The sequence below is a fragment of the Aspergillus nomiae genome (assembly GCF_001204775.2).
Source record: "Aspergillus nomiae NRRL 13137 chromosome Unknown contig00058, whole genome shotgun sequence".
Taxonomy (NCBI): domain Eukaryota; kingdom Fungi; phylum Ascomycota; class Eurotiomycetes; order Eurotiales; family Aspergillaceae; genus Aspergillus; species Aspergillus nomiae.
Genome location: NW_015378113.1, coordinates 1,576 through 13,823, shown reverse-complemented (window position 1 = coordinate 13,823; position 12,248 = coordinate 1,576). Strand labels below are relative to the sequence as shown.

At 47.4% G+C, this 12,248-nt stretch overlaps 1 protein-coding gene across 1 annotated transcript; it reads left to right on the top strand.

Moving 5' to 3' along the window:
* Window positions 1-4,281: 4,281 nt before the first annotated feature.
* On the top strand, window positions 4,282-5,907 carry ANOM_004569 (mitogen-activated protein kinase mpkC; the record flags this gene model as incomplete). The annotated part of the gene is made up of 8 exons (XM_015549826.1): window positions 4,282-4,337; window positions 4,396-4,443; window positions 4,511-4,658; window positions 4,711-4,754; window positions 4,809-5,319; window positions 5,376-5,454; window positions 5,523-5,706; window positions 5,763-5,907. The coding sequence occupies 8 exons, from the start codon at window positions 4,282-4,284 to the stop codon at window positions 5,905-5,907; spliced, it is 1,215 nt and encodes a 404-aa protein (XP_015409126.1).
* Between the last annotated feature and the right edge of the window lie 6,341 nt (window positions 5,908-12,248).

Sequence of the window (12,248 nt, the reverse complement as noted above, 5' to 3'; positions counted from 1 at the left end):
GATGCCCATCACATCTCGCATAGCATTACTATACCAGCAGCCTTTGAGAAGTGGCTCAAACCCGAATAATATGACTAAATACGCGTGGAGGGCTGTTGTAAAGCTCATGATCGTGACTGCAGTAATGGGATGTAACGCTGGCTGCAGCCATTGTCAGTCAGAACGCCACTTAACGGCTGAATATGCGCATTCATGACCGACCAAAATCTGACATCTGCAAGACAGTTCATTATATAATAGTAGGTCTAGAATTAGGCAGCTTTCCTTCACATGTTATTGATTGAGGATTTGTCCAGCGTGCTTGCAGTCGTTTCTAGAGAGGGTCTGCTGCTGGAAGTGGTAAATGGCTAGGCCAAAATGTAAATAATATAGATAGACAAGACTCAATGATCTGCTTGAGGCAATGCCCATATCAACGGCGAAGTATAAATTCATATGTGAATGTATATTATGAATGGTATATCTTATGCTCTACTCCCATATTAGCATGTAAGCAATCAAGACTATCGCATGAAGGTCAGCTTATTACTGAAAGATGTAAACCAAGCGTTTTTCAATTATGTCGCCTTGACTTCTCTAGACCTGTTCACATCACAGTTCAAGTTTTTCAACACTTCAAGGCTGACCGGTTCCACAAGGAGCTATGTGCTAATCCAACTGTGAACGCCTACTTAAAAAGGCGAGAGGCCTTTTATCTATAGATCCTCTCTCGCATGAAACCTCTAAGCTCTACCAAAGAGGACCTTGGCGGGTCACTACGCAGTGCATTCTTTTAATATTGTCACAGACTCTTGTATCAGGTAGAGTTCATACATATTAGATACGGTGGATGGCAATCAACTGCTACACAAGATTGCAAGCAGTCGTCCAGATTCAAGCTAGTTGTGGACCACCACAGTATGCACAGGGCAGGTAGAATCGATATTAAGATTAGCCTAAAGTATTCCTGGCTTACGACAGCAGCTATGTATCAATACCACACAGCACTTGCTTCGAGTCACTATCGAAACGAAAGAACAAAGACAAACTTTTCTCGAGTGAAACAGCCCCAACCTCTTATTTGTGGCGACCAAAAACACTACCCTCATGATGTCCAGCCCTTATATTAGGTCCAAAAGCTGATGAGATCTCATGAGGATGTACCTTGACGTTGGATGACATACTGGATCTTGCAATCGAAGAAATGGTTCCCGGAAAGCCATTAGTATCAACTCTTTAAGTTCCACTCTCAATCATACAATAGGCCACTAACGAGGAGGCAAACATAAGTAGGCCTCATGCCACCTATCCCCTTCGTGCTATCTCATAGCGCATGAAGTCTATCGTTCTGGTCCAATCAATTCCCTCGAGTACCCAATAGGAAGCAGACCGAGCAGCAGTCACGGAGGTGATATCCCAGCTTCTCATATAGTGTACAGGCTATGATGATACTTTGCTCGATGAGGGATTAGGCAATGCTGACATCATTTGTCGCATTCGAATACTTCCTTGGGGTGTGGGATCGCTTAAGCATTATAATTGCTACAGTCTGGTAGAAGAGGGCACGCCCAAGGATGTACATCGCGAAGGCATCGAAGAAGCCATCACTGCGACTGAGAGCTATCATGATCCGGGAAAGATTGGCGGTTGGTGGATACATGCTCTACAAGCTTGCAATATCAATAGTCAGGAGGATGGCATGAGCTACCATGATACCTAACACTTTCACAGGTCGTCATAGTATAACCGAAACTTCTACTTATTTGGTAATATTATTTGCAGATGTCAACCAATCAAGCAAATGTCCCTGCTTGAATCTCAATGAAAACCTGCGAGCGGCAAGATTGACTCAATTCTAGTGATACATCCCCTGCACTTGGCTTACTGTCCGAATTTTCAGCATATGCATGGAGATGGACCATTTCCCAGGTAGCGATTGGGATGTGGATATCGTGTCTCGACTGTGTTATATACCGCGCAAGGATTTCCCCATTAAGAAAGGAAAGTAGCAACTGGGCCAGGAACGCGATCTGCGTTTGCAAAGTGACCTAAGTAGCCTAAGGAATCGGGATCAAACCGAAGCAGGAAGCTGAACGGCGGCTGCCCCGGCAAGACAAGGCAGTCGGTGATGCAACCTCAAGTGCCCCGTTGTGGGACCGGCCGAGTTCACGGAGAAAAGGAAATCCAATTGGCAGGGCAAATGCCCAGGGGTTGAGGCATTTTATTCCTCCCCGAAAGAGCTAACAAGTCCAGCCAGACACAACGTCAGTCTATCGAGCCCAACCTCGATTGGTTAGCACAAGGGGTATCTCCAAAGCATGCAATGATGTATTGATCCAGCCTCTGCCCCAGCTTAAACGGCGTCTCTGTGCATTAGAACGTTTAAGGCCATCAACCAGTGTGATGCAATCAGCTGAGTCCCCCTCATTGAAGTTTTAGTACACTCCTTGTGGCAGGTAGTGCGGACTCGTTTCCCTTCGCGCACAAATGCTAAAGGACAATCTCGTAGGTCTGCATGCATGTGAGCCTCTACTACATGGGTTGATTCGCAATGGATACAGGACCCGTCTCACATATCCCGTGGATCACTACTAGCCCGGACCAGGTGGGATAGGGTAACGTTAGTGCCTTACACTAATGTATTTTGTCAGGTGGAATCGGATAAAATGTATGTCATTTATGCGTATATAGTTCGTTATGCAGCTAACCTTACTAGACTTTAAGGTGATAGTAGAACGCCCTGATCACCTGTGTACCTGTTCTACCTCTGACGGTCTACAACCTCAATATGGGGGATTTACACGACCCCTATTAGTACAAAATGCTTTCTCCCAACAGTAGCGAGCTACATAAATTCCTAGCCACTCCCATGACTCGCAATAGGATTAGTATAAGCTCCCAGGATCTCACCGTGCACATCATCTAGCAGCGGAATAATCCGCCAAGTGCCAGGGCTAGAGACAATGTACTCCGCCCTGTCCCCGGTCAGGCACTGTGCTTTGGCAGGCGTGACCCTACCTGCTCCTAGGGAGCCGTATAGCCACCCGAGCGGATCAAACGGTGAGATTCCGGCGTCATATACGCTAATCAGAGAGGTGCAAACTTTGTCGGTGCTCTATTACTATCTCACTCCATTGCCTTAAAATGTTGGCTAGCTGAATATAGCAACAGGGAGACAGGGATACCATATCACACAGGCCAAAGCAGTATGCAGGGAGCTCTAAATGGCAATATGGAGCGGCAGGTTCAAAATAGCGCAAGGGGGGCCATTTTCCCGTCCCACATTGTGCATCGTCCAGAGGATGTCGTCAGTGAGAGATACATCTAAGGTTCCACATCATTCTCGGCCGTTAGAGGTTGCCGAGAGTTAGATTTGGCTAGACAGCCTCTCCAGGCTCTCCAGGTCCAAGTCTATAAGTGTCACTCGGTGCTGATATGCGCCATTCGCCAAGGCCTGTGGAGTACCCCTATAGCGAGAGATCATCACTGAGCATCTAATGGCGGCTTGCTGAGTGGGTAGGGAGAAGGAAACCGACGGTTTCTCCTAGGTAATACCAGTGATCAAACTTGGGATCACTTATTGGGTCCCAAGGGCTTGCTAGTCCTTGAATCACTTGCGCGATGTGAGCCTTCAGGAGGTAGGGGACACCCCCTGCCCATTGCTTCTCTCTCTCCCGACCGAAGTGGGTTGATAAGTGGCTAAAGATGAGAGCAGGTTATTGGGCGAAGGTTTCGCAGTGATACAACAAGGTTCCAAGTGGGTATAGGTAAATCGCCACCCAGAACTACACATCAATCTACTTCGGACATTGCAAGGCTACCAGTAACGCTACCAACGACTGCCCTATAGTACGCTCAGATTGGCCACTGGAAAAGACATCCGTGATAGGATATTTCAAATCCCAAGCTCAATGGAGTAGCACCACCCGATCCAGCCTGTCCTTTTCTTAATGGGTCTAGCCTCTATCGACTAGCAGAGGATTTCCTGTCTAGATCAAGCCTGTATAGCCAATGGCCGTCGGAAAGCAGGCATTCTCGGCTGTCCGCGAGTTTCTTTCGCCAATGAGCACGCAACTATCTGAGGACCTTTCAGGATGCGATCCTATTGGAAGTTCTGTTCAATGGCAGGGAACGCAGGAGATCCGCTATGCGGAGGTGCTTCTCCCATCCTCGCATTATCCTCTCCGATGGGTCCTGGTGGAGAACTCTGTCGGTCTGTCAGGATACTGGCTATATAAAGCAATGTGCCGCTTTGTTCACCTGGTGCACCGTTTCTGAAGGTATTGCAAGTAAGCAGCAAACATGGCAGAGTTCAACCGCTCACAGGTCTTGGGATCTGTGTTTGACACCACCAGCAGGTATATAGGTTTGGCCTTTGCACCCTGCCATAAACTCCGGTCTTAACCGTTTGTCTAGGTATATTAACGTACGACCAGTGGGCCTGGGTGCCTTTAGTCTTGTTTGGTACGTCTCCCTTAATATCCCCGTTGCCCCTTTTTCCCCCACCGTTTTGCCCCTTATAAAGATGAAGGCTTAGTGAGGAAAGTAGTTCCGCTTATGACCTGGTGAGGGGCCAAGCAGTGGCGATCAAAAAGCTATTGAACCCCTTTGCCACGCCAGCCAGCGCTAAGCAGACGTACCGGGAGATTAAGCTCTTGAAACAGCTACGACATGAGAATGTACGGACTCTGAAACTGTGAGCTATATTCCAAGCATGCTGACAACTTGAAGCTCATCGGCTTGTGCGATGTTTTTATATCTCCCCGAACAGATGTGTATGTCCAGCTCCAGTCGTCTTAGCTGTACTGCTCGCTAATATTGCTTTTCAGTTACCTGGTAACCGAGCTCCTCTCAACTGACCTCGGCCGCCTCCTGGAAGCTGGACCCCTTGAACCACAATTCGTACAGTATTTCGCATATCAAATACTGGTGAGAGTCGCTCGCGTTCCGTCCCTTCATTCTTACAATTCTGACGAGCCTCAGCGTGGCTTAAAATACCTACATTCGGCCGGTGTAGTTCACCGGGATATCAAACCTAGCAACTTGGTCATCGATGAGAACTGCGACTTGAAAATATGTGATTTCGGTCTCTCCAGGCCGCAAGATCATCGAATGACTGGATATGTCTCAACACGGTACTACCGTGCACCGGAAGTCATGCTTACATGGCAAATGTACGGTGTCGAGATGGACATTTGGAGCGCCGGATGTGTCATTGCGGAGATGTTCAATGGAAAGCCTTTATTTCCTGGGCAAGACCCCATTAACCAGTTCTACTTAATCCTGGACGTGTTGGGAAACCCGTCTGACAAGTTTATCTCGCGGATTTGTACCACGAATGTAGGTACTTCAGGACAATTTGTTGTACACACGGTAGTACTGACATGTACGTTCAGACAGTGGAGATCATCCGGTCACTGGAGCGGAGAGAGCCACGTCCCTTGCAAAGCGTTATTCAGAATCTAGATGATTATTGTAAGTTGCCGACCATGCTCTATACCCTAATACTTTCACTGAGTTGCTGATTGGTATTGGTTCCATAGCCCGGAGTTTGCTCGAGAGAATGCTCACGCTGGACCCACAAGAGAGGATTTCCGCCGCGGAAGCCCTACAACACCCCTATATGAGAATGTATCATGACCCGACCGATGAACCCATTGCGGAACAAAAGTTCAACTGGATGTTTAACGGCGGTGAATTTGACGAGGAGATGCTAAAAGAAATGATGTACGCCCTTCCTCGTCTCCCCCTGAAAGCTCTTCTACTAACAAGGAAGCTGGTAGATTCATGGAGGTGCTCCACTTTCATCGAAGTGCGTGCCTGGCAATGTCGCCGATGGGTCTAGAGGAACCCACTATCCCTCAATTTTCGGAATCCGAGTCATTCCTGAACCCCGACGCCTTTGTCAATTGGACTCCATGTCTGTAACAATTCACCCTAATGAAATTTGTACTTGTGATAGCCAATGTTGATCTACTTCTTTCCTACTTCGTAATGACTACTTACCCGCTCAACGAGCATCCGCCACCGGTGAAGGCATCATCTATAAAGGAAATTGGCTACGATGGGCAGGGCTAGTGGAAGAATGGATCCATGTATAGAAGAACCAGATTGTAGGCACGTGGTAGCAGTGAGGCAAGCACATTATCCAACCCCAGTAAGTAGTTGCTCATGTCATTCGTGTCTCTTCCGCACTATTGAAAACCGTCTCTAGCGGTGAAATGAAACTGACCCGTTCACTTTTAGGTAAGAGGATTGCCCGTTCCACTTCAGGGGTAGTCCAATGGATTATGCCTAATTACCCTTCGCCTGGAGACCAGGATTCAAGATCCGCCTCGGTAATTATAGTGAGTGTCACTTCTCAGTCCCGAATTGGACATTACGCCAGTGCACTATCACTAAGATGGTATGTAGATAACTGATCATTTACTACTATTCTCATCGTAGTCGACAGTGTACTTAAGAAGGGGATTAGCAAGCCCACCGTTTTACGTCAGGCCGTTGCCGGTGCGATTGACAGGTATGTTCAACCCATTATTAGTAGAACCTCTTGCCTACTATAGCAGTTACAAGGCCTTTAAACCTGGCTTGAGGCATACTGCCACATAAGCATTGGTACTATACACTCAGTGTTCACTCCTATTTCCTGCCGTCAAGAAACTTTTGCGTCATAATAAAAGTGCCTACCCACGTGCACCTTGGCTCTCAGTAAGGCACGGATTTAGGATGCAGTACTTCCAAGCTGAAAGCACAATTATGGCCTCACCAACCTTGACATGACGTAATAGTATAATCAGAAGGACGCTACCAGAGTGCCCGTCCTAAAGGATGTGCCTGGGATTCCATTTTCCTTGAAATCAGCAAATCCTGCTGATTGCCGAGAGTTTGCCACAATCGATCTGACAGCTGCGCCTACCATCTTGCGTCATGTTATCGTGATATTTTTAACCAGGACGACCTACTACAGTAATCTCTGTAGCGTCAGGTACTACATGGCTGTAGGGCCCACTCTGGGTCTTTCGGAGATGTCAATTCCGCGTATGCAGATACCCTCCTGTTGAACGAACGTGCAAATAGCAAGAGAGCTCTGTACACCCCAACATAAATATAATAATCTCTGCAAAGCTAGGTTTGCCATCAGAAACGGCATGAGGCCCAGGGGAAAACATATATGCATACTCACCGCAATCTTATACATCTCTAATCTCTCTCACCTTAGCCAGGGGGATCCTATGTCTCACGTAACGCTTCACCGATAAAACCGTCAGGGGTTCTTCCAAGAATCATTATAGCCATCTATATGTTGCTGATCGGCAGGCCCTACGCAAAAATTTTCCGCATATAACTTTCCGTCTCCTGAAAATTTCGTCGGAATTTGAATACTAAGCCATAAGCGGTTGTGGGTGCTACTCGCCAAGGACTGTGAGTAAGGGACGATGTGGTCTTGGCCTCTTTTCTTAATGAGTGTGACGCATCTAGGCGCAGACAAAGCTCTTATTCCTAGTGCCCCTCTAGCTGGCTTGACTTAATGACGCCTTTCAACGGGGAATCTCGGTCGTAAGGTCTGGTTTGTGGCCATTTCTTTGTGACCATGATGCTTGTACGCATTATCCGTCTCGTAATTGTACTCTTCACGATAAAGGGGGATTATTTCCTGTCCATGATTAGTTCTTACAACATTAATTTGATTGGCTTAGGCATACTGTTGCTATCTTGACAGGAGACATCATCTCCAAATGGCTTGATTGACCTCCATTTCAAGGCTCTTTTTTTCCCCTTTTCCCCCTCACATTCTCATGTCGATTCTCGATTCAGACACTGATACGCAAGTACTAGATACTACTTGTGAACACACTGAAAGCCGGCCTTTGAAACCGGGACTCCTCATGGTACTGCTACTAATTACTACGCGTGGGGCATACTGGCCCATGTGACTCGGACTATTTATTTAGTCGGATTTAATACTCCGCTCTGTGGATCTGCAATCTACGACACGCTAAACCAACTCGCGCGACGATATATTAGGACCTTGCCTTGGGCGCTCTAGCTCGATCTCCTCTTCCATGGTTCCTGTCTTTGCTTAGCTGCAAGGAACAACGCCTGGACCATGTGCAGGAACCTGTGCGCTGCAGGGCACAGACTCGGGCAGATCCGTTGCCTCCTAGCGCTGTCTCTCTCCTACGCTTTTGCTGGACATGAGCTTGTTTCTTAAAGTACCGGTTAAGCAACCAAGCACGTGGGTCATAAACGTGATAGACGGGATAACGAGACAACCGACTGCCGGTTGGGTCCTCTATTATCGTTTGCAAGTGTTTAGCTCTGGAGGTATATTTTTTCGGTGTCCATGGACCCTGTTGAAGAAGTCTATTCCCAATGTCGTACTCTTAGTGTTGTCTTCGAACGTCTTTAGATTCGCTTTAATTGTCTTACTGTGAGAGTTCGACGTCGAGTGACGGAGCCCTCGACTGATGGAGCTCCTCTATAGGCTAGGATATATCCAATGTCTCCAGACTGAAGTTTTCGGCCGCCAGCACTGCCATGAATGCGACAAACGCCATATTTCGATTACAGGGGCAATTTCAGCCTGTAAACAGTCCTATTAGCAGACATTAGCTAGGCGAGTGGGCTCAGCCAGACACTGTCGTGGAGCTAGAGGGCCCCCTCCGATGCTGGAAGAAGTAGCGGTCAAGGACTCCGTAATTGGTGCAAGATGAGTGGAAGATAGGGGTGTAATTCCCCTACGTAATCGAAATAACACTTGCATCGTGGAAAGCACAGGACAGCTACCTTTGTCTCGCGGGGGTTGTCCGACGGGTTTCAAACCTATCTAAGTACTACCTACTCCGTACTATCTCATATATCCACCGGCGTTTACCACGTTCCCGGATCGTGGGTATAAACCATTGAAACTGGATTTGCCTGGCTAGACACCTTCCAGATGGGGGATAGTTATATCGATCATTCGACCTGTGCTCGATTTAGGCTTGTCTTATAAAATTTCGTACCAGATCGGACCAGGTCGGTATCTCCGAATTCCAGGAACCAGAGCTCCACTGCACACTTCCAGACAGTGTCGATATGGCTGGCCGTTGAAATACCATGCTAGCGGCTCGGCACGTCCTCGACAACCACCACTTTTGTTCAGGGGGTTCACTCGATCTCGGTCAAACGTCTTTAACTTGCAGATACCCCGTTGTTTAGGGTTGCAGTGAGTCCTGGAAAGCGACCGAGAACCTTAGTTTGCAAGGGAATATCGAGTGATGAGTGATATACTGAGTGCTGCACTACCGAAGGTCCGATGAACCGCCAGACAGGCCATTGATTAACGGTGCCATCGCCGATAAGGAAGGGTTAAGCCTCCGAGAATTTTCCGAACCCGTAGACGCACTGAATGGAATCATAGAGTAAATATCTGCCAACTTTTTTTGTTAGAGCAGACTCGGGGTTTGGTTTATGCACACAGCACGTGTCCCTAAGTAGCCCCGGATTGTCTCCCTATGATTAAAGTCAGCCTTAGTACCAAAGATCATCTTAACTGAACCTTACTGATTAATATCACATTTGCTCCTGTGTTCGACTCTGAAAAATTAAATAAAACCCCTCCTAGCACCTACCCCCACTACGGTCCCTTGGCTCATGTACATACTTAGACAAGTCATAAATATACAATAAGCTCTCTCTAAGCAACAAGAAGTATGAAGTTAGCATATACGTTCTGATATATCTCCCCTGTAGAACTCCTCAAGGCCCAGGCTCTATAGGATTCACGGAAACACGGTATTCCACAAACAGTTCTCTTCACAGAACGAATGATCTTGTGTCTCTTAAACAAATGCTCTGGTATCAATCAACGCCAGATTATGTGTCTACATTTTTCTCTTCTGCATCCGTCCTCGTGGGAAGGCCTGAGCACAACTGTGTGTCTGGAACCATGCGTCGATCGCTCTATTACGGAAACTACGTCAAATACCTCCACGATGCGGTCATCTATCATCTTCTCGCTCGTAGTATTTTCCTTGAAGCATTAGTGCTGAGCCTGTCAACAGACTTCCTACGTGAAACCATAGGTTACGTCTCCACTCTTCCATCGCATTTCTGATTCAAGTAAATAGCGGTTTTTAGTGCAGACATGACATCAGCTACATGTACCTCTGATACACAATGAGGTACTCTCTCGACTATGAGTACTAGTAAAGTCTCTTCATTTAGTAACATCTATTCCTAGTACAACCTCTCCCAGCGTCGCTAAATGGCTAACACTCAAACTTATCCAGTAACATCTGGCCGCGAGGCTCATGGCAGCTTGGCAGCCATTGATCAGCCCATAATCTCGGGGGATCAGTCTCAAGCAATGTCGTCAGTGCTTCACCGTTGGCCTGTGTGCGCCTCGGTGTCTGCGTACTATCCGTTGGTGGGGCTGATCGATATTGTGACATCATTATTCTTGATGTGCTTAATCTTATGTACCTTTTCTTAGGCGACATGCAATGCACGTCGCTCTCTGAAGTCCCTGCATAGTGCGAATCCACCGAGCCTCTAGCTCCCTGGGAGTTCATGGATTGGGTGATCCCAGTGGCCGAGCCCGCCCGACTGCTTCACTACTGCACAACCGGTCCATTCACGAGAGCAGATCCCCACGGGTGGATAAAGAACTGGGTCTGTACGGTTCTTACGGTGGTAAGCGGATGAGCGACGGCCATTGCACCGTTGGCATCGTAGTTCGTTCATATTGTATTCTTGACGCGTTGCTTTAATCGACGGTTGCGTCTCGCTTCCTGAAGATTGAATACTCCGAACGTACATCCCGGGGCGTGGCTTTTGTTGTTCAGACACATGATGCTGCTTGCTGCTCCTCTGGTCGGCGTCTTCCTGGTATCGGGCAGAAGCCCTTGTCACCTTTTTTGATCTAGACAGGGGAACTTGACGTCAGCATGTAAAATTCGAATTGCAAAATAAAGGTGGCTTGCCTGTGAGATATCCACAGCCACGTGCCATGAGTCCAATGCATAGCTGCAGAGGGATACGCAGTTCACTCGGGATGCAAGAAGGATAGAAACTGGAGGCCCTGGCGTTGGCAAGATTGTTATCAGATTCCCCGTGGCCAATAGGGGGTTATAAGTGTGCATGAATGGCCCTTTCTCCTGTTCCTGAAGGAGGTATACCTATTGGTGGCTCGCCTTAAACCTGAATGCTCACCTGTAAAAGCAACATCCACTCTATAAATGTCTCGACGCTTTGAATACCACATGAACACCCATCCATGACGTCGACCCCTTCATTGCGTGTATATCTACTAGACTGGCCCTTCTCAAAGCCCCTACGATACTAGTACTCCCGTTTGAAGAAGCAGTCGTCGATCCGAGCCGGACCCTGGTTAGTATGATGCAAGTTTTCCTGGCACAAAGGTCTAGACCAGCAACTGAATAAATACTATCTACTGGATAATGAGTCTAGGCAGTGCTGCAAGGCACTCTCACGATACTGCATTAGCAGTGTCGTGTTAGATCCAATCTACGCCAAGTGGGTTTCAATAGTGTCGTCGACCGTTTTATGTCATACTTCCCCATGTACGTCATAGCCACTCAACTATAAAAATTCATCCAGCAAATGTATTTCTACATTATTAATCTTTTCCCCACTTACAGGCAAATGTACCCCGAGGTTTTCTCGGCTAGAGCCAACATTACCCTACGTGGGGTGTTCGCTTCCGCCAAATCCCCGCTCTAGGAGCCGAGTGGAGATGACTCTGTGGTGATACTATTAAGTGGGTATGTTCATGCTGGCGTCCAAAAGGGTACTATTAGGGATAGTCAGGCGAACTGGCTGTCTACGCCCCACTAGTCTGTCAGGAGATAGTTTCCGAAGCAGTTGACATCAGGTTCTAGACCTAGTGAAGCTTCTGTTCAACCAAGTCAAGTCAAGATATGAAGCACATGAACAGTGGTACACTTCGAGGCTAGGATTGAAGAAGGGCTGAGGTACTATGAACCTCCTTAGCGTACTAATGAGAAGTCACTCGCTATGATTCTCATTGAAAGCACTGTGGGTCTAAGAGCTCTTGAGAAGATATGTCAAGCGTGCTGCCACTTGACCAAAATACCTTTAGGCATTTGGTGCCTCCAACCAAACTCTGGCCAACAAGATATGACGTGATTGTTCAATGATGGAATACAACATATGTCATTCCTAGATTACAAATTGGACTGTATAGCAAGGGTAGTGCAAATAGTCATTCAGCAGTACCTAGCCCCAATGGAAAGGATATACTA